At 52.9% G+C, this 22,348-nt stretch overlaps 1 protein-coding gene across 1 annotated transcript in view; it reads right to left on the bottom strand.

Annotated features, from left to right (window-relative positions):
• Positions 1–4,378: 4,378 nt before the first annotated feature.
• The window catches only part of ARFGAP3 (ARF GTPase activating protein 3), a gene marked incomplete at its 5' end in the record, with an annotated part of 54,846 nt that continues 36,876 nt past the window's right edge, over positions 4,379–22,348 (bottom strand). The window contains 5 exons of the mRNA XM_077757990.1: positions 4,379–5,457; positions 6,743–6,864; positions 13,760–13,850; positions 14,742–14,865; positions 20,183–20,314. Of these exons, the coding sequence (XP_077614116.1) occupies positions 5,440–5,457; positions 6,743–6,864; positions 13,760–13,850; positions 14,742–14,865; positions 20,183–20,314 (487 nt within the window). The remainder of the gene's footprint in view (positions 5,458–6,742; positions 6,865–13,759; positions 13,851–14,741; positions 14,866–20,182; positions 20,315–22,348) is intronic.

Here is a 22,348-nt window from a genome sequence, read left to right on the forward strand (position 1 = left end):
TTTCCTTCCCTCTGTTCTCTCTGAACCCGCTTGTTCGGAGGTCAGGTTCCCTGATGTCCTGAGCTTCTTATCTCCTCCTGTGTGTGTCTCAGACTCTGCTCTGCTTTCTGGGAGATTTGGTTTTCTTCTTCTACGCTTGTCTTGAGCTTGACTTTATTTAGTACTGCTAACGTTTTTATTTCCGAGGACTCTTTCTTGTTCTCCAATTGTTTCGTTTGATAGAATCCAATGCTATCTGTGGGCGCCTGGGAGTCTCAGTAGGTTAATCGTCCAACTCTTGATTTCGGCTCAGGTCATGATCCTGTGGTTGTGGGATCGAGCCCTACATAGGGCTCCAAGCTGAGTGTGGAGCTTACTTTAGAGTCTCCCTCTCTCTCTGGGGCGCCTGGGGGGCTCAGTCGGTTAGGGGTCTGACTTTGACTCAGGTCATGATCTTGCGGTTCGTGAGTTCGAGCCCCCTCATCCGAGCTCTGGCTCGGAGCCTGGAGCCTGCCTCAGGTTCTGTGTCTCCCTCTCTCTCTGTCCCTCCCCTGCTTGAGCTCTGTCTCCTTGTCTCTGTCTCTGTCTCTCTCTCCCTCTTCCCCTGCTCGCTCTCTCTCAAATAAATTGAAAAAAAGAAAATTGTTCTTATCTCCTACATGATCGCCTCCCTTCAAACTGCCCTGTTTATGACTGGGATTTAATCTTCACCTTAGTCTCCTTAACCATCTGGTGACCCTTAGCTGTCACCTATTTAAGGGAGGGGCACCCAGAAGTTGCTTCAGTACTTACTCTGGGCCCACGCCTGGGGCTTATCAAGCTGTGGGAGTCACCATGGGCTGGGCCGGCTGGGCCGTTACATTGGGAGAACCATTAATGCCACTATTTTGGGGTCTTTCCCCGGGGCTGGCTCAGAGAGGGGGAGGGCCAGGGGTTTTACGGGAGGTAAGATGGTGCCCGCAGATGTCCATGCCCTGATCCCTGGAATTGGTGACTATGTTATAAGGCATAAGGAGCGCTGCAGATGTGATTAGGGTTATGAACCTTAAAATAGGGCGATTTTCCTATGTTATCCAGACGGGCTCCATCTAGTAGGCGGGAGACGGACACCGTTGAAGTCAGGGACATCCCAAGCGTGAGCAGGACCCTGGTGGCTCTGAGACAGAGGAGTCCGGTGCCGGGGCGGAGAGGACCCGGCTGTGAGCCAGCAGGAGGGCAGGGACGCGGGGGAGGGGATGCCGGTGGAAGGGAACGCAGCCCAGGGCAGCAGGCCCAGGCCGGCACCCACTTCCTCCCGACGTCCGCGGGGGCCCAGAGGAGGCCACTTTGGCCTGAGGATTATTTGGGGCTGGAGGTAAAAGAATCAACCGATGCAGAAAGATGCCTTCCGGTGCTTCCCCCTTCTCTGCCTCAAAGTAGAAACTTCTGAGAAGTGGGGGCTGCGGTGAATCCCCTCTCCGGGGGTGGGAGAGGGGAGTTTTATGGCCACGAAGGAGACAGAAAGTCCGCACCATCCTGGACCGGCACAGCCTCCCCCCAGGGCTGACCCCGTGCATTTGCCTTTCCTCGGTTTGCTGCCCTTGGCGCCTAACTCCCTCTTCCTTTGTCCCGCCGCCTCTCCCGGGACGGGTTAGTCTCTGGTTCGGTGTGGCGCGGACGAGGGTGCAGCTGACTGGGCGACAGTAAAGTCAGAGGGTGCCAGGGGGGCACTGGGTGCGTCGGAGACTCAGGCTGTGGACCGCGCAAGCGGTGGGGGTAGGGAGGAGGGAGAATCAGGGCTTCGGGACACGGCTGGGAAACTCAGCAACGCTCAGCTCCCACCGAAACCCAGGTTTTTTTGGGGGGGGGGTGTGGACCCTCCCAGGCGAGGGAGCAGCACAGAGAGTGGGAAGGACAGCAGGCGCTGGAAGCCTGTTTGCAAAACCGTCCTGGGTGGCCCGAGAGGGCCCTGACGTCTGCTCCCTCACCATCCCTGTCTCCATCCGTCTGTCTGTCCATCCATGGGTCTGTGCCAGACCTACGGCTGGTGTTCCTGCCACTGCGCCCTCGTTTTAGGTGAGACAAATGACCTGGACAAGCAGAGGTAAGAACCGCAAACAGGAAAGCGGACCCGGAGCGGAAGGGAAGGGAGGAAGCCTGTGTGTGCCTTTGTAAGTGGATCACAGGACAGAGAGCAAACACGGGGACCGAGCCTCGTAGCCACAGAGAGCAGAAGTTGCAGGGGGAGGGGGGGAGTGAGGCCCGGGACCCCACATCCCAAGTGCTGGGGTAGCTGGGGGGTGGGCGGGCCCTCAGTGTCCCACCCTGGAGGTCACAGTCACCTAGGGTCCCAGACCTGACTCCTCATCTTGCCTCAAGGCCACTGGCCACCACGCATCCCAGGGGGTGTCGCCCCCTCCTCACCTTAGCAGGTGGCCCCACGGCCCTCTCTGCCGGCCTGGGGAGCCAGGTGTGGGCAGGGAAAGGGCTGGGAACAAACCAGAATGGGTGATGGGGGAAGAGATGGCCTAATACAGTAGGGCCAGAGGTTAACAAGGGTAGCCTGTCACCCTCCTGGCTCTGGCAGGACAAAATTCTCCCCTTCAAATTATGTGCCAGGCACCGTTCTAGGCAGCGGGGAATCAGTGACTGGGGGGGAGCTGCAAATGGTCCTCAGGACGCTGATGACACTGATGTTTCTACCTCCGGAGGAGACACAGGAGAGGAGGGTGCGGTGAGAAGGCAAACGTCCTGGGAAGAAGCAGAAAGAGCAGGATGGGCGAAGAAGGGCCCTGGGGTTGAGCTCTAGTTTTTATTTTATTTATTTATTTTTATTTATTTTTTAAATATTTTTATTTATTTCTAGGAGAGAGNAGGCTCTAGTTTTTAAATGGGAGATGGGAGGGTGGGGCATGGAAAAGGTGACTTTTGAGCAAAGTTTGCACTTGTGGTAGTAGGAGACCTGAGGGTTAGGTCCTGGGGCAGGAGAAAGGGGCACAGTGGGTTAGCAGGNGGGCACGGAGGGCAGGGCAGGGGTGCCGAGCTTACTCTTGCGAGTGGGGGTGTGGGGGGCGTGGGCGGAAGCCAAGCCCCCAAGGTCTGGCTCCCGGGGCCCAGCAGGTGGAGCTCTGCGAGCAGGGCCTCCTCCTCGCCCTCCCGGGAGCCCCTCGGCCTCCGCCCGGGGCGGGGGGCGGCGGGGAAGCCTCTGGGGGGGAGGGCCTCGCCCACAGCTCGGTTCAAGTCTAGTTCCCTCCGTTCCCAGCCGTTCTCCAGGGTGATTAAATAATTCTGCATTTCCAAGGAGCATTTGTTCTGGTAAACGCTTTGTAAAGCTGGCCCCGCCCCCCTGCTTTCTCAATTTCTCAGAAATATCACCGGGGCCTTACTGGCTTTGGTCCCAAGAAGGAAAGCACTATAAGCACCACGGCTCACCCTCAGGCCCAGTCTGGGCCGGTTTCCACCAGACCCTTGGATCATTCTATTTCCATTTTCTTTTTTAACCCATAGGTCCAAAACATGTTTTGTCAGAACAATTATTAACTAATACCCTTACTATATACGAAGCACTCACATTGATAATAAAACAAAACAAACACCAAGGCCCAAGGACAAACGTCCCAGGAACACAAACCAAAATCACCCACGTGCACACGCACGCCCACAGGCACACACACGTGCACATTGCACACTCACTCGCACGTGCTGGGGAAGGTGGGGGGTGAGCCCCGCACCCTTAGGCACTGAGATGCTTTCTCTGGCTACCTCGGACAGGGCCCCGTCAAGCCAAGCCTCCGTCCAGGAAAGCCCTGAAAAGGTACCCAAGCCAGGCTGGGGGTGGGGCTGCCGAGGCCCTTCCTGGGGAGGAAGTCCAGGAAATATGCGGCCACTTTCAGAGTGAGGGCAAGCGAAGAGCCCTAGGCAGGGTCCCCTCTGTAAAGCGGGAGTGTAACCTCACCGGGAGGGTTTCTGCAGGTGGAATGAGCCCAGCCTGGAGCACGGCTAACGCAGTGTGGAAATTTCTGACAGATGCTGTTATGGACCGGAATTGTGTCCTCAAATTCATTGGTTGAAGGAGAGGAACAGACCCCAGCCTCCGTGTGATGGCAAAGACTAGGTGGCCTTCCTCGAGCCAGGGGGAGAGTCCTCTCCAGAAACTATCCCTGATGGCACCTTGATTTTGGACTTCCGGTCTGCAGAACCTCAGAAACGACATAGGTAAGCCCCCCCGGATGGTGGTATCTTGTTACAGCAGCACGTTGGCCTTGGAAGATGCCACTGCGCACACCCTCACTTTCAACAAGGATACCCCACTGCCACCGCCCTGGGGACACCACCCCAGCTAATGACAGCTGCACATCAGGCCCTGAACACACACAGAAAACAGATCCATCTCTAATTATATCATAACTCAGAGGCACNATGCGATCTGCTGCAAGGGTTTATTATATTTAGAGGTCTACAAATTTGATCTTTTACGAAAAAGTCACAAAATATTCAGTTGAAACCACATTTCTGGTTCATCAGATTTCAAATATATTTTACTGTGCTGAACAGTATATTCTAACGCTGTCTAAAACACAGCCAAATTAGTTTTCTTTATTCATGTATACACATCCTGTAATTTTTTGAAAACCAAGATTAAGACAAAAAATATTAACAAAACTACCCAGTTACAACTACCGTTCTCCCGAGTACTGAGATATTGATCCATCCGTGGGTCTGTCTTCTTACCTTATGCATCTGAAATTCTGTCCACCATGTGGATTGTTAACACACTCGGGAGAGTCTCTCAGCTTACATCTCCCATAAATTCAAACAGCAACACCGTGTCAGAAGATTAATTCCCTTGGCAATGCAGAAGCTTAGGTCTGTTAAAAGTCCTCGCTGTAAATTATTTTTGAATGTACAGATCATACACAGGGACAGACGACTTTAAACATTATTTCGAAATCACCGTAACATGTGGGAGGAGAAATGAAGCAACCTGCCAAATTCGACATTTTTGGTCTTTCGCTTTTATTCTTTGCTCCCTTTTAATGAAACGCGTGCTGTGAGTTGGGTTCTCCGGGCCTCTGGGGCGTCGGCTGCTTCAGGGAGCCCGGAGCCCTGGGTCACACAGCACTGAGACCCCCGTCCCGGAATGAAGGCTCTCAGCTCTCAGAGGTGGGAGAAGCCCTTTTCTCCAGACCCCCAGCTGCTGAACCAGCCCCCGCAGAAGCGAAGCGAGCTACACGCGGATATGCCAAAAGGAGGGACGTGTGCAGGAAGGAGCGCAAAACAGAAATCACGATAAAGCTTCGACTACATAAAAAATGAGAATTTCTCAAGGGAAACATTAAAAATCAGGAGGGTATGTTATACCATGTGAAAAAGCAGCAGAACATTCTGCAGAACTGCCCGGTCTTCACTGCGGCCTGCGCCGTGCTCGCTGGTTCGCGTCGAGAGGCCTTTCCCCTGGCAACACCGGACACCGGGTCGGTGTTAGGAACCGTAGCGATCCTGGTGAGAGAGAACCAAGACGCGCGTTTACTGGCGCTCGGCGCCGGCTTCCCGTTCTCAGGCGCACCGAACGCTCGGCGGCCCCCAAACTGACATCGTGGGGAACATCCACCTGTCTGGCCTCTGGACCGACCGCCCCGCAAGGAGCCGGGAACTGGAAGGGGCGTGGCCACTGGAAGGGGCGTGGCCACTGGAAGGGGCGTGGCCACAGGGCTTCCCGATGCCGAGGTCAGCCTTGGACCAAGGACATCCTGCCCCGGACCTCTGGGGCGGCTGCGGCTGCGGCTCCGGCTCCGCGCTGCGGGGCGGGGCGCAAANTGGGCGGCAGGTGTAACACACGTGGAGTCTGAGCCCCGCTCGGCAGAGCCACCCTGCGGAAGCAACCTTACCTCTGTACCTCCGATTCTGCGTCTATCAAATAAAGATATAAAAGAGGGGTAACCTATAAAATGGGGATGGCCTTCCATAAAAGGTCACCTATAAATGACCTTCCATAAAATATGGCTGTCACCTGCTTGGAAGGCCTGATGTGGGCTCAGCTGACCTCGGGGACATGAAAGAGCCCCGTGAATTCTAACCAAAGGTTGTTCTCAACAGGGGTGAAACCGGCGGGAACGCGTGGAGGGGATTCTCCTCCCCCACCCGGGAAGCCCCTTCGGAGGCGCCAGAGGCCCCCTGGATCAGGGCCTGCCGCCCGTGGCCACGCCTTCACATTGGTGACCGCACCCTAGAGCAACATGACAGAGGAGACCAGGAGTTTCCTGAAATAAGCCTCAAGAGACGGCCTTCCGCTGTTACAGTGAGGACCGGCTTCCTGCTTTACTCCGGAGAGGGAAATACGACGTGAGTCCCCACCTCAGGGAGCAGTTAGATAAATGTTCTGTGTTTTCGAGGAACGGAATGTAGCTTCTGAAGGATTACACAAAAACGCTCATGGCACAGCACCACGGGACTGTCAACTCGTCTACACAACACAGTATTTTTTCAATCTAAGAAGATGTGCGTAGAAATCTAGGACTAAAATAAAATGTGTAGCAACAGAAGGTGTGCTTGTGAGGAGGGATATGGGTGATTTTTATTGTCTTACTATTTCTCTGTTCCAATACAGGAAAGACGCAGAGCCTGATCGCTTCCTGGAATAATTCCCTAGAGTCACCAACTAGGAAATTTAAGTGAAAATAAAAGTCCAGGGTCTGGTTTTCATGACGACCTGGCTCACACTGCTGCACACGTATGAATCAGTAACAGGAAATCTAGTTTGCCAGCAGGTGAGGAGCGGTCCAANCTGAATGGAAGTCATGACTCCGTTAGCAAAGACCGAGAGCTTTCCGGCAACGGATCTCACTCCCTGCTTAAACTGGGCCATGTCGGGCGCAGTGGGCAGCACGCTCGTGAGGTTGTAGCTTCCTGCACACAGAACAGATGCCGTTGGTCACTGCACCCTGGCGACAGGCAGCCCGACCAGTGCCTAGGGCGCTCCGTGACCTTAGGGGGCACGGAATCCCCTCCCTTCCTGCTTTCTGAGGCAGCAGCTGTGGGGAAGGGGGGGGGTGCTCAGGGCTCAGTTTCAGTGCCAGCCACCCCCCAGGGCCCTGCCCATGAACCAGCTGCAAGAACCCACATGAGAGAAGATGTCATGTTGGGTCCTGCGACCATCAGGGGTTCAAATAGTGGCACCGCCATTTCCAAGCTGTGTGTCTTTGGAGAGCTTTCTCACACTCTCTGGGCTCCTGGATCCTCCAAGTGCTGAACACAAGATCTCACAGGTAAATACTCAGGAAATGGCAGATGGGCGGACAGCTCTAGTTTTGAGTGTTCCACATCTGACCCCCCCCCGCCCCCGCTTTTGGTACAAGCCCTCCTCCCTTCCCCTGGGGAGCCCCCTGGGCTCCATCCAGAGGGGTGGGCGTGTGACTCAGCCTGGCCAATCAACGCCTTCCCGGGACTCCTGAATCTTCCTGGGAGAGGAGAGGAGCCATTTGCTTGCTCTGGGGCTGCTGGTGGTGAGAAGGCAGTGCCACGGCGGNGCCCGCTGCAGGACAAGAGAATGAGGTCCAGTAGGGCGGGGAGCCAAATGCATACGTTTCTCTCTGATGCTTCTCTGACTCTGAGCCGGAGCCAAGCTCACTGGGCAGAACCAGACCCCCCGCTTCCTGACACCACCATCAGTTGGCTTTCTTTGCTTCGGTTTAGTTGCCGCCGGAAACACCGGCCTATCTCCCAGGCGCAGGTGAGGTCATCGGTGGGATGGCACCTAAGCGGCGGCAGCTCCAGAATGGACCACCGGGGTTTCGGGGTGAGGCTCTGTCACAGAGGGGTGACAAGCTGGAGGGGCTCTGTGACTGTGAGCCCAAACCCTGCAGGTCCTCGGAGGGCCAGGCCCAGTTCCCCCACACGACCCAGCTGCGCCCACATGCCCCTTGAGCCACAGAAGCCAGTTCCCTTTCCAAGAACAAACAGAATGGGTGTGTTTGTCCTTCTGCACAGATGCCGCCCGGAAGGGACAGTGTTGACCCACGGCACTGCCCCCATGCCCACCACGCAGGGAGGGGCCGCAGCCGCAGGTTCCTCCCCTCTCTGCCTCCAGCTGACTTTTTATTTATTTTTTATTTTTTTAATTTCTTTTTTTTNCTATTTTTTTAAATTTCTTTTAAACATTGTATTTATCTTTGAGAGACAAAGAGAGACAGAGTATGAGCAGGAAAGGAGCAGAGAAGAGGGAGACACAGAATCCAAAACCGGCTCCAGGCTCTGAGCTATCAGCACAGAGCCCGACGTGGGGCCTGAGCCCNAAACTACGAGATCATGACCTAAGCGAAAGTCGAAAGTCAGATGCTTAACCGACTAAGCCACCCAGGCGCCCCTATTTTTTTAAATTTCTTTTAAACATTGTATTTATCTTTGAGAGACAAAGAGAGACAGAGTATGAGCAGGAAAGGAGCAGAGAAGAGGGAGGAACAGAATCCAAAACCGGCTCCAGGCTCTGAGCTATCAGCACAGAGCCCGACGTGGGGCCTGAGCCCACAAACTGTGTGAGATCATGACCCGAGCTGAAGTTGGATGCTCAGCCAACCAACCCCGGCGCCCCTCCAGCTGACCTTTTAAAGTTTTGTAGGCCTTTGCCAGTAACAGAGTGGAGGCCCAGCCTGGTCATTGGATCTGGGTTCAAATCCTAGGACAGCTGCTCACCCCTGTTGCTATTGGGCTAAAGATGGGTCTTTACAGGAAACAGGAAGCTAGTGTGAAATCCTGAGTGTGCAGAGCCACGGCCACAGCTGCGCCGTTACCTGGAGAGGCCCAGTGTCTGGGTGGGTCTGGACCAGAGGTCAGTGGGGGTGACCTTCGCAGAGGCCGTTCCACGTATGAGTTTCCAACTTGAGAAAATTTTAAAGAAGACCGCACAGCTGAGGCGGGACAGCTCTGGGACCATGAGCCCTCACTGACTAGGTTCAGTCCCCAGGTGCCCTGAGATGGCAGCCCCTCCCCTAGAGTGATTCATTTCCTCTCCTCCCCTTCTCTGTACAGAGCTCCCAGATTCTAACCCTTGCAACAAGGTGTGTTCAGGTGACAGAGTTCTGGCCAATGGGATGGAAGCTGAAGTGCCTTCCAGAGCTGGGGCCTGTCCTTTTTCCTCCCTCTACCTCCTTCCTGCTAGCTGGGATGCAGATGTGATGGCTAGGGCTGGGGCAGCCATATTGGGCATGAGGTGAGGTGCAGAGTGGAGGTCATGAGTAACAAAAGGAAAAGGGCCTAGGTCCTTGGCATCTGGGAACACAGCTCATATCCTGAACTGCCTCCCCAGAGTCCTATGTCGGAGGGAAACAAACTCAGATCTGATTTAGTCTCCGTTATTGTGCACCTTCACTCCTTTCTTAATCCTCCCTAAGGATCTAAGCTCCTGGGAGTGTAAGTAGCTGGTAGCTCCTATGGGCCTCAGGTCTCTGGCAAGGAGGTGCCTTCCCACCCTCTGCCCGCAGGTCTGCTGCCTGCAAGCATCTGAAAGCTGCCTGACGGCTTCCTGTGTCTGTGAGGTCTCCCTCCTCCTCTCGTATCTGGGTGCCAGATCCTGCCTGAGGGTCGCCCAGGGCAGCAGAGCCCCAGTGCGCTCAGACTACACAAGGGCTCCAAGAAACGAAGGCTCAAACTGCTTCCTCAGGAAGAGGCTCCCTGACCTATGTGCAGGGACCTATGTCCTGTCCAGGTCAGGTGCCTGGTCTCCCTGCTACCTATCTGTTCCCATAATACCCCCATGGGGCTTGGTGCTGAGAGCATCCACACAAACCTGCTTTACCAGAATGTACTGCCTCCTGGGGAAGGCAGGCAATCAACCAATGAGAGCACTGGGCGAGCACGGCCAGCAGTTAGAGGCCATGCGGCAGCCCAGGTGCATGTGGCCGTGGCCGAGCCTTAGCCCGTGGCAGTGGAGTAGGTGAGTCTGAGTGTCCTGAGGAGGCTCACGGACCGACGGGCAGTGGGGGAGCTGGGAAAGAGAGAACTTAAGGCTGATTCCCAGGTTTCCGGCTCCAGCACCGGGAAGATGGCCTGACAGAGCCAGAGGCCCTGGAGTGTTTAGGTGGGGGCTGGGGGCCAGCAGAGCCACGTCGTGGTAAGCGGTTGGCATGGAGGCTCTGTATCAGGCAGGAAGGCCCAGGGACACCGTGCTAACGCCTCACGGCGTCCGCCACGACTCGGCAGGGGGTCTGCTCTGCACAGTGGCTCGAGATGCAGGCCCACGGGGCTGTCCCGCAGTGGAAGCCGCCGCGGCCACCTCCGCAGAGAAGGAGCCACGGCAATGGCTCGCAGCACCTACTGCTGGCCTTGCGGCAACACAGTTGTTGCAAGGGGTGGCCCTGGTGGCACTGGAAGGGGCGCGAGCACAGTGGGGACCACGCTCCTGCGCCCGGCTGGCGGAGGGGCCCACCGACCGGCGCCCCGGCTTCCAGAGCTCCTTAGTTACCCGTCCACTCAGTCACTCAAAAGATGCTTCCTAAGGGCTTCGTCTGTGCCAGGCCTGCCAGCTGCCAGGGGCAGAGGTGAGAACTGGCAGGTCCCGTCCCTGAAGGGCTCACGGTCCAGGCAGGGGGGTGGCCTCGCCCCTGGTGAGAGCACAGGGTGCTGAGAGCATGCGCCCAGGGCTGGAGCACGAAAACGCTGAGAACCAAGCCTGGAAAGGGCAACGGGAGCCGGGAAGCAAGCGGTGGGGAGCCGGGGGCCGGAGCTGCAGGCCAGCCACGGCAGGATTTGAAACCAGGGGGACCAGAGGGTTCTGTGCAGAATCAGCCTGGGGAAGGGGGAAGGCGAAGGGGGAAAGGGGAAGAAGGAAGGGGTGGCCGCAGGCGGTGGGAGGGTGATGCTGCGGGAGCCGGGGGAGCCGGGGACAGTGCCCAGGCTCCTCAGTCAGTCAGTTTTCAGCAGCCGATCATGTACCCGTTTCCCTGAAATGGGGATGAACGGCGAGAAAAGAAGGGTTTCCAAGGTGACATGAGTGACAGGTTTAGAAATGCACAGAGCACGGCAGTGACCTCTGTGCCCCGCGCCGGGGTGATGGGACTCCGGTTGACAACACCACGGCACAGCTGTGACGCGTGACAAACGTCCACCGACGGACCAAACAAAATCACCTGGGTGCGGACTGAGGCCCGCGCTTTGAGATCTACGGGCTCTGAGGAGGTCACAGGCCTGGGCTGCCGGCCTGAGTCAGGGGGAAAGAAGAGAGCGGCCGAGGGGACAAGAACCCAAATGGCGCCTGGAGCAGACGAGAGCGGGGGAGGGAAGGGTCTCAGCGTCTCTGGCCTTGGAGGCGGCCTCGCTCAGACTCAAGTAATCGGAATCCCGTTTTTGAGAGAAGCACCCGAGGGGGCAGGCTGGGTGCGGGGTTGCCTCTGCTCCAGGGCCGGCTCTCCCAAGCTGCCTCGCTCCTTCATTCAGTGCCCTGAGTGGCTGCGTCCCCAGGCAGGGCCCAGGGGGTGGGAGTCCCAGCTCCCCCTGCGGACCCTGCTCTGGGAGGTGGCCCCAGGGACCGCCGCGATGCCAGGCTGGCGGCAGTGCTTATTGTGTCTTTGATCGGGTCCTTCCGGTATCCTGAAAGGGAAGCGCCCTTGAGCAGCGTCCAGGCTCCTGGATTAACATCCTGGGGAGGCACCTCGAATCTGGGATGATTCCCCCGCCGCATCCCCCCCGCCCCCACGAAGAAACTGTAAAGGACACTGTGAGCTCCTCAACGCCCGAGACCTCATGGACGGGAAAGCTTCTAAGGTGAGAAAACACAGAATAGTCTATTAAACCAGCTTTTGCTGTTCGCTGAAATGCCCTCTCGACAAAAAGTAAATATTTAATAAGAGTTGTTCAATGCACCTACATTTATGGCCGTTACCGAAGGCAACTCTTATGACGTGCTTGATGGAAGATGCGGAACGAGGGTGACCGCGGTCGGAGCCGTGGCCTTGGATGGAGGAGGGAGCGCGGGAGGCCAGGGAGGGGGGCGGGCGGTGGCACCCTTGCTGTGACCCTGAGTTCGGGACCCACACGGGGCCCAAACAATTAAAGAACCTTTGTTCTCTGAAAGGGGACAGGAAAGTAAACATGGGCTGGCCACAAGTTTCCTTCAACAACTGGGAAGGCTGTTTTCATTTGATCTCCAAATGTTTTGCTTTTTTTTAAAAACAGTGTTTCAGAGTGAAACTTGCGATACTTGAATTACAAAACCATGCACAGCTGGTTGGGGGAGGCGACTTTCAACACCTGAGGTTCTAGGGGGCTGACCTGATGCCCTGGGGGATGGAGGTGGGGCTGCTCCCCTCCGAAGGGCGCAGGGCCATCACCCCTCCACCTGGGAAGGCGCAGGAGGAAGTCCCCGACAAGAGAGAAGAATACAAGTCCAGAGGCCACCCTGCCCCACCGGGCCTGAGAGCCGCAGCCCGGCTGTGGGAGGCTGGCGTCGAGCGCCGACCCTGGAGGGTTCCCCGCCCCCCACCCCTCCTTCTGGGCCGGTGTATCCCCTGGGCCGGGAGCAGCAAGCAGCCTGGTGTGCTTACGGCACCCGAGGGCCGAGGTGGATCTTCCCCAGACCCCAACACTGAAGGTTCCAGGCACTCAGTCTGTCCCCACCTCCTCTCCTGAGGCTGTTTCTCGCCGGACTCAGAAAACAGTTGTTCTCTGCAGCTGCCCGTGCTGGTCAGCTGTGCCCATGCCTGGCTCCTTGGGTCTGGGGATGAGGGGGTGCAGGTGGCCCTGGGCCCGGAGCACTTGGCTCTGGAGACCCCCCTCCCCGTGGGCCCCCCTGCTGAGTGGGTTCCTGAAATGACTTCAGAGGACACTGCTCCTTTAACGTGAGCTGTGATGAAGGGGCAACACGCAGACTTCCCCTCCCTCGCCCTTGGCCGGGCTGAGGCCTGGGTGGGACTCAGTCACGGCTCAGGGGCCAGAGGTACAAGCAGAGAGTGGGGCTCCCAGACATCTCTCGTCAGTGGGGTCTGGACCCTCAGAGGGACAGGGAGACAGGAAATTCCCCTGCACCTGCCCGTTTCCAAAGCCACATTCTGCCTTCCCTGGAAGACCGAGCCTGGTGAAGTCCCCGGTTCTAGCTGCTTCTGGCTGCCAGACACCCAGGTGGCACTTTACACACCGTACTTCACGTAAGCCTCAGTGCCACCTTGTGCGGGATGTATTATCTGCCCACATCACAGGGGGGAGTCTGGGGCTGAAAATGACAGGAGACACTCAAGGTCTCAGGCAGGGAGTGGTCGGTGACAGCTAGGAGCCCAGGGCTGTCCCCCTGCAAGGCTGTGACGCCACACACATCAGACACCACCTCAGCACTGGGCTAGGAAACACTGTTCCAGGAAGATGACTTCTTGGGGAACCTGGGGCCGTTGCTTAAATGTCCCGACTTGGTCTCCTCACATGCAAAGCGTGAAACGGTAACTTCTGCCCTGACTCACAGAGGGGGTTAGTATCGCATAACGGTCACTGGTGATCTTAGAAAAGTAAAAAGTTCGGGGTGCCTGGGAGGCTCAGTCGGTTAAGCATCCGACTTCGGCTCAGGTCATGGTCTCACGGTTCATGGGTTCGAGCCCCGCGTTGGGCTCTGTGCTGACAGCTCAGAGCCTGGAGCTCCTTCAGATTCTGTATCTCCCTCTCTCTCTAACTCTCCCCTGCTCGCGCTGTCTCTCTCTCAGAAATAAATAAAACATTAAAAAAGATTTTAAAAAAAAGAAAAGTAAAAAGTTCTACGCAGAGGAAACATACTCATGCCGTAGACACGATGGACACTGACCTTGTCAGCGGCCCCTCCCCCCATTACCTGCCGTCTGCTTCCTCTGCTCATCAAACAGGTCTGCCGAGCTGATGGAGGAACTGGCGGAAAGCCTCTCCAGCCGGGCCCTGGTTTCATACTAGAGAAGACAAGGAATAGGAAACATTAGGCTCCAAAGGCTGTGAGCAAATCTGTAAAACAAATCAGCGAGGAGCAGTCATTTGACAGGTGCTCAGTGCGGGGTTGGGGACCAGAGAGCAGTAGAGCACCTCTGTCGCAGTGACCAGCGGCCAGCAGAGGCCACTGCGCAGCTGGCCACATCGGCTCCGTGACTTTCAAAGTAGACTTAAATGTGGCCAGCTTTAAAATAAGGCAGCTTTTAGGACGTAAGGTAGGAGCAAGTGGTAACTCTAAGCTCCTGAAGTGCTGGTCAAAGTTCTGTTGCTACAGAATAGACTCAGTGCCTTTAGGATGCAGCTCCCTGTGCCACCCAAGAAACCTGGCAGTGACGCGCGCCTCTGAGAGCTTTGGCAAGCACGCCAGCACCCCAACGTTAGAAAAAAAGCTTGGGCCTCTCCATTACCGTATGATCTGCCTGCATAGCAAGACTTCTCTAAGGCAAGAGGCAATAACCTGAAAATATATACACCTTCCCCAAACGTATCTATGTACTTCCTTTAACTTCATTAATAATAATTCAAAAATTAGGTAAATCACAGCTGTATCAAAAATTGCCTGAAAATTTCCCCAAAGATACTAAATAGACGTGTGTTCCAAACACTGAGAAAGGAATTAGAGAAACGTGAGACATGGTCCCTACCTTCTAGCCTCTTCTCCAGCGGGAGCAGTGAGGGGGAGTAGTCAGGAAGGCCTGGGTTTGAGTCCTGACTCCATCCATCACCCTGGGGCCAGGGGCCTCGCACAGCCCGAGTCCATCCCACTCTGTGCCTCTCACCTCCTCTCCGGGTTCCCATTTCCCTGCTCGCTTCCTGCCTGGTGGGGCTCCCGCACAAACTCTCTGGACACTTACATCAGCTTGGGCTTGTCTTCCAAAGTACATATCTGATGAGATGGCTTTGACGTTGCCAAACTTCTTCTGGGCCTCATCTGTATTCTCAGCTGGCTCATAGTCTGGTTTACGGCGGGCAGTAGGTCTGTAATTAAAAACAGCCAAAATAGGAGTGACGTCAGCGAGATGGTGAAATAGGGGGTTTTCTGCCGTGTCCCCTAGGGAACACCGGCCGTGACCAGTGTCCACAGGTAAGAATGCCTCCGTGGGGGCGTGGGATGCCTTCCAACGCTCTGTGCACCTCACCCACGTACCTCCCGCCCTTCATAGTCGGCTCCGGGCACAAGTGCCCCACAGATGCCTGTGAGCATGTGCAGAAAGCCAGCCCCACTCTGAGACTGGGAGGCAGGGAGCATTTCAGGGCACCAAGGGAAAGTAAACAGGAGGCTCGAGCACCTGGCCTGGCCTTGTGGGATTGAGAGACGGCCTATCGTCTTAAGAATTCACTGCCAAAAGGGAATGAGAAGTGTGGAGTGGCATTTCCATAGACAAGCTCTGAGGAAGCATCAGGATCCCTAGCAGGGCTGCTGGCGAAGGCATTTCTCACCCAGAGCCGGTAGAGACAGGAGGAGGGGACTGGCTCTTCAAATAAAAAGACAACAACACAAGACACAAAGCAGCAGGATGAATCGAGGAAACATGACACCACAAAGGGAACACAGTAATTTTCCAATGACTGATCCCAAAGAATTGCCTGGCAACGATTTCAAAATAATTGTTTTAAGGAAGCTCAGGAACCTATAAGAATACACACAACTCAGCGAAACCGGGAAAATAACACGCAAACAGAATAAGGAGTTCAGCACAGAGACGGAACTTATAGAAAGGAACAGAACAGAACCTCTGGAGCTGAAGAATACAGCAGGGGAGACCCAGACTTAGTCAAGCAGAAGGATTTGTAAACTCGAAGACAGGTCATTTCAAATTATCCTGTCGGAGGAGAAAAAAGAAGGAAAAAGAGTGAAGAAAGCCTACATGAATTATGGGACACCGTAAGAAAATAATGCATTATGGGAGTCCCATCCGAAGAGGAGAAAGGGGCAAAAAGCTTATTGCAAGGAATAATGGCTAAAAACCTCCCAAATCTGGAGAGAGATACAGACATTCAGGTACATGAAGCTCAAAAGTCCCCAAAGAGATTTAACCCAAAGAGATCTTTACCAAGACACATTATAATAAAATTGTTAAAAGTCAAAGACAAAAAGAGAGAAAGATAAATACCATATGATTCAACTTATAAAATAAACCTTTAAAAGAAACATGAATAAACAAAAAAAAGGGCAGAGTCAGAACTATAAATACACAGGACAGACAATGGTTGCCAAACAGAAGGGGGGTGAGAGGACAGGCAAAATGGGCGAAGGGGAGAGGGCGATACAGGCTGCCAGCTATGAAATGAGTAAGTCATGGGAATAAAAAGTAGAGCATAAGGGGGAAAAGAAAGAATTTTTAGTTTCTTGGGTTTTTTTGTTTTTTTTTTTCAGGGGGGCGTTGAGCGACAGAGAGAAGAGGCAGAGAGAGGGAGAGAGAGAGAACCCCAAATAGACTCCACACTGCCATGGGGGACTCGAACCCACAAACTGTGAGATCATGACCTAAGTAAAAGGAAGAGTCAGATGCTTACCTGACTAAGCCACTCAGACGCCCCCCCCAAAAAAGAATTTTTAAAGCAACAAGAGAAAAGAAACTCATCATGTACAATGGAATCCCTGGGAGACCATTAGCAGATTTCTCAGCAGAAACCCAGCAGGGCCAGGAGACCGGGGGTGAGGGTGGGCGGGCAGGATATTCAAAGTGAAAAAAACAAAACCCTGCCAACCACAAGACTTGTGTGACTTGTGTCACAGAAATGCTAAGAGGGGTTCTGGAAGCTGACCTGATGAATGGTAATTAGTAACGTAAAAACATGAAAGTATAAAACTCACTGGTAGAGGTAAGTGTACAGTCAAATTCAGAATACTTGAATGCAGCAATGGTGGTGTATAAATTACTTACCTCTATATAAAACTTAAAAAACAAAAATGTTAAAAATAACTATAGCTACAATAATTTGTTAGTGGATACAGAATATAAAAAGGAGTGACATCAAAAACATAAGATGTAAAGGGGGGTAGAGTAAAAGGGTAGAATTTTTGTATGTAATCTAAGTTAAGTTGTTATCCACTTAAAATAGACTGTTATAGGGGCGCCTGGGTGGCTCAGTCGGTTGAGCATCCAACTTTGGCTCAGGTCATGATCTCCCAGTTCGTGAGTTTGAGCCCCGCGTCAGGCTCTGTGCTGACAGCTATAGAATGTATACAGACTGCTATAACTATAAGATGTTTTATGTAAGCCTCATGGTAATCACAAGGCAAAAAATCTACAGTATACACACAAAAGATAAAGATAAAGAAACCAAAACATATCACTCTGGAAAATCAATTCACAAAGGAAGACAGTAAGAGAGGAAGAAAGGAATAAGGGAATCACCAAACAGCCAATGAACAATTACTGAGATGGCATTAGTAAATCCTTACCTATCAATAGTTACATTAAATATAAATGGGTTAAATTCACTAATCAAAAGACACTGAGTGGCCAGATGGATTAAAAAACAAGGTCCAACGGCATGCTGCCTACAGGAGACTCCCTTCAGCCTGAAGAATGCACATAGGCAGAAAGTAAAGAGACTGAAAGATATTTCAAGCAAATGTAACCAAGAGAGAACAGGGAGAGCCACACTTATATCAGATGAAGTGGACTTCAAGCCAAAAGCTGTAACAAGGGACAAAAGTCATTATATAACTATATCCATCTATAATATCAATTGTAAATATATATGCACCAACATTAGAGCACCCGAATATATGACACAAATATTAACAGATATGAAGGGAAAATAGTAATCACAATAGGAGACTTCAGTACCCCACTTTCAATAATGGACAGATCATCCAGAAAGAAAACCAAGAAAAACTGGACTTCAACAGTATTTTAGACCAAAGACACAAACAGACACATTCAAGACATTCCATACAAGAGCAGCAGAACACACATTCTCAAGCACACATAGAACATTCTCCAGGACAAATATATTAGGTCACAAAACAAATTTAAGTCATATGTTAGGTTTAAGAAGGCTGAAATCATATAAAGCGTCCTCTCCAACCACAGTGGTTGAAAGTGGAAATCAGTGATGGGAGAGAGGAGAACTGGAAAATTCACAAATATATGGAAATTAAACAACACACTTCTGAGTGACCAGTGGGTCAAAGAAGAGACTGAAAGGGAAATAAAAACATATCTTGAAACAAATGAAAATGGAAACTCAACATACCAAGACTCATGAAACACAGCAAAAGCAGTTCTAAAAAGGAAGTTTATGGCCACCAGGTTATCTGAAAAGATGCTCAACATCACTCATCATCAGGGAGATGCAAATCAAAACCACACTGAGATGTCACCTCACACCTGTTTGGGTGGTAATTACCAAAAGAGAGAAGCATTAATGAGAACTGGGGAAAAGGGAAGCTCTGTATGCTGCTGGTGAGAATGCAAATTAGCACACCCATATGGAAAACAGTATGAAGGTCGGTCCCTCAAAAAATAAAAAACAGAGGGGCGCCTAGGTGGCTCAGTCGGTTAAGCATCTGACTTTGGTCATGATCTTACGGTCATGATCTCGCGGTTCCCGAGTTCCAGTCCCACTTTGGGCTCTGTGCTGACAACTCAGAGCCTGGAGCCTGCTTCTGGTTCTGTCTCCCTCTGTGTCTGTCCCTCCCTCTCTTACACTCTGTCTCTCTCTCAAAAGCAAATAAACATTAAAAAAATTTTTTCACTTAAAAACAGAACTACGAGTTGGTCTCGCAATCCCACTTCTGGATATGTATCTGACGCAAACAAAACCAGTATCTCAGACAGATGTGCGCACTGCCACGTTCACCACAGCATCCTTCACAGCAGCCATGATTCATGTCTGTGGATGGATGAATGGATAAAGAGAATATATATACAGTGGAACGTTATTCAGCCATTTAAAAAAGGAAATCCTGCCATCTGTGACAACAGGGAGGAGCCTGCAGGCCATCATGCCAAGTGAAATAAAGCAAGAAAAATACAGCATGATTTTGTTGAGATGTGGAATCTAAAGTTAAAAAAAAAAAGTCAAACTCATAGAGTAGACTGGTGTTTCCCACAGGCTTCCAGGGAGGGGAAGTGAGCAGATGTTCAGAGGGTGCACACTTCCACTCAGGGGATGAGTAAGTCCTGGGGGTGGGAAGTACGGCACGGGGACTCTAGTAAGTGACACCGTCCTGTGTACGTGAAACTCGCTAGGAGTACACATCTTACGTGCTGTCAGCACACAAAATGGAAACAAACGAAAAAACCCCAGCCCAAATAGGTTAAACTGACTTGAGGTGAGGCAAATGCATTTCTCATTTATAATGTATACTAATGCCACTTTGCTTTTTATTTATTTATTTATTTATGTTTTATTTATTTCTGAATTTCTGACACACACACACACACACACACACACACACACACACACACAGCGTGAGCAGGGGAGGGGGCAGAGAGAGACACACACACAAAATCCAAAACAGGCTCCAGGCTCTGAGCTGTCAGCACAGAGCCTGACGCGGGGCTCGAACCCACAAACCACAAGATCATGACCTGAGCTGAAGTCGGATGCTTAGCCGACTGAGCCACCCAGGCACCCTGCCATTTTGCTTTTTAAAAAGCTGACAGAAGTAATTTTGTAAAAGGATTTCAGCCCACTTTAAAAGGCCTGAAAATTCGAACAAAACATGGATAAATATCCAAGGCACCCAACATTTGAAGGAATTTTCCCACTGAAACAGAGCAGCCATTTCGATCTTCAGCTCCCTATGGAGGGGAATTGGTGAATACTGAGCGCACTGCTTGTGACACAGGGAAGACACTGCTCTGCGTCATGTAGGACACAGAACCAGTAGACGGGCCGTACCCTGTGGTCACCCAGCTTAGTCCCGGGCTGTGCCTGCATCCCAACATACTACCAGGGTCTCCCTGCACTCTCGGCAGCTCCCTGGTTTGGACAGGAGGCTGTAAAGTCTGTCATTCGCAGTCACCAACGACTGGAGATAGTTCTTCGGCGGGCGAATGGACAAACACCTCAACCACAAAGAGGAAGGCGCATCATGACAAGCGTCCCACACACACCATGAAAAGTCAAAGAAGGCAGTCTAAGGAGGCCAGGTACTACTGTAGGATTCTACTATAGGACATTCAGGGAAGGGCAAGATTGTGAACCCAGAAAACAGACCAGGATGCAAAGAATACTCCTGAAATAGTAGAATAAAATCATTTGCTAGTCTTAGAGAGTTTCCCTGGAGATGCACGGCCTCCCTGTTTACAATCCCGCTGCTGTCTGTGCACACCTGTCTGAATAGCCCGTGGATTTCAGGACAGCGTCGGTATCTTTGATGGTCTCTTTTTTCCAGAAGGAATCTGAGCTGTCATCCCAGCTGGAAAAAGAACTGCTCCTCAGCTCCATCGGCTCGTCAAAGTACCTGTATGAGAAAGAAGGACATGGTGACAAGGGAGACCTTACGCCACGGGGGTGGCGTGGCGGCCACGCTTCCTGGGCCTTGCGGGTGGGGTGGTCATGTGACTACAGCTGACCAACGGAACAGGAGCAGGTGTGGGGAGGGTCGTTTCCAAGGCCTTTAAAGCACCTGTGCTCCTCGCCCAGTCCCCTCTTCCTGTGTCACCTGAAAGATGAGGTGGTTTTCCAGGTGCTCCAGCCTCAGGCAGGAGAAGCCTCCATCCACCTGGAAGACCAAGGTGCTACCCAAGGGATAATCACCTGTACCCGCAGCCGAACAAGCAACAAACCACTGTTGTGTTAAGCCTTTAAGACAGGGGTCGGTGGCGGGGGATGCTTGTCAGTGCAGCCTAACCCGGCCCATCTGGATGGCACCGGATGCCTCTGAGTGTCCTTCCTCACTAGCCGTTACATGTTCTGCTTTCTTTGGGTCTAGTTCTGCCTAATCGGGTTGTCACAACACAAACCCCACTCGAGGAGTTCGTTGTCGGCAACTCCTGCCAGGTAAGCCCCAGTGGCCGGCGGCAGGTCCTAACAGTAGCTACCGCCTAACGTGAACGATGCTAATGAGCCTCTTCGCAGAGTCAGATACAGAGCGACGGATGCCTGATCGCTGGACTGCTGTGCGGCTGCTCCTTCAGCCTGGAGCTTGACGCGGGCGTGATCTGGCAGCATCTGGCTGGGTTTACACTTTCACTAGCCGAGGATCACTGGGCAAGGCCTTGCTCGGAGGGCAGAACTCCCTGGGAGCTTTCAGGCCTGCGTGGTTCCAGGGCAGAGAGCGGTAGGTGAGGGGGATGTGCCAGAGCCTTAGGAAGTGACCGCGCCTTCTCAGAATTCACAACAGCTGAGGATGGAAGACAGCCCTGCCAGATACGCTCTTTTTATTTACTTATATTTTTTAATGTCTATTTATTTATTTTGAAAGCGAGAGAATGGAGAAGGGGCAGAGAGAGGGCGGGAGAAGAGAGAGAATCCCAGGCACAGAGACCCACACAGGGCTCGATCTAACAAATGGAGAGATCATGACCTGAGCCAAAATCAAGAACTGGATGCGTAACAGATCGAGCCGCCCAGGCGCCCCCAACTCCTTAAAAGTGGAGTTCCAGAAGCTCCGGAGAGACAGATTCCAAGGCTTAGGTCTAGAGAGAGGAAGATGATGGAAGAGAATGCAGAGGCTTTCTGTCAAAAATGTCACCAGCTTTCTGCAGAGTAAGAAAAGAAACGCATGAGATACGTGGTGAACATCGAGCTCAGGGGTCACGAGGAGCCGTACCAGGACGGAAAGCCTGGGCAGTCGGAGGGGCCGGTAATCAAAGATGAATATAAGAGAGGGGCAGGAGCCTGTAGGAAAAAACAGGCCAAGGGCCCAGATGAGCTAAGATTTGAGGGGTTGGAAATGCTAAGAACAAACATACATTTTCCGGGTTACAAAAAAAAAAAAAGCGAAGGGATAAACTTGCTATTTGAAGCAGATGGTGGGGCTCTACGTGGATAATAAAGAGAAACAGAATTTCCAGAGGGGGCTCCGCCTTCTCTGGCGAGGGGGTCCTTAAGAACAAATCTGCATCCACTAGCCTTCTCTCCCCTGTAAGGAAGTCGCAGGCTCAGCGTAGACCCGCGTTTCAGGGAGAACCGGGCCAGGCCCTCTCGGGGGCTGATGGGTGGGTGGGCCCCAAGCCCCGGGCTCTGCCCAGAGGAGCAGTGACTGCCGGTCCCTGTTGAGGAGGGACCTGGATGAGGAGACTTTAAGCGGCTCAGAGAAAGAGGGCTTGCAAGACGCAGGAGGCACACTGGCCCGAAAGTTACCTGCAGTTATTTAACGAAAGAAACAGGACCAAGTCAATGAGGAATTTGAAAAATACTTAACAAGCATCTATCTAAGAGGAAGAGCTGGTGCTCTGCTAGACGGGGACACGGGGCAAGGACACATACTCAGTCCCTGCCCTCACGGGGCTGGCTGGTTTGAGCTCACAAACCCAGCGAGCTCGGTAAGTAA

The sequence above is a fragment of the Crocuta crocuta genome, unplaced genomic scaffold (assembly GCF_008692635.1).
Source record: "Crocuta crocuta isolate KB4526 unplaced genomic scaffold, BGI_CrCroc_1.0 scaffold143, whole genome shotgun sequence".
Lineage (NCBI taxonomy): Eukaryota > Metazoa > Chordata > Mammalia > Carnivora > Hyaenidae > Crocuta > Crocuta crocuta.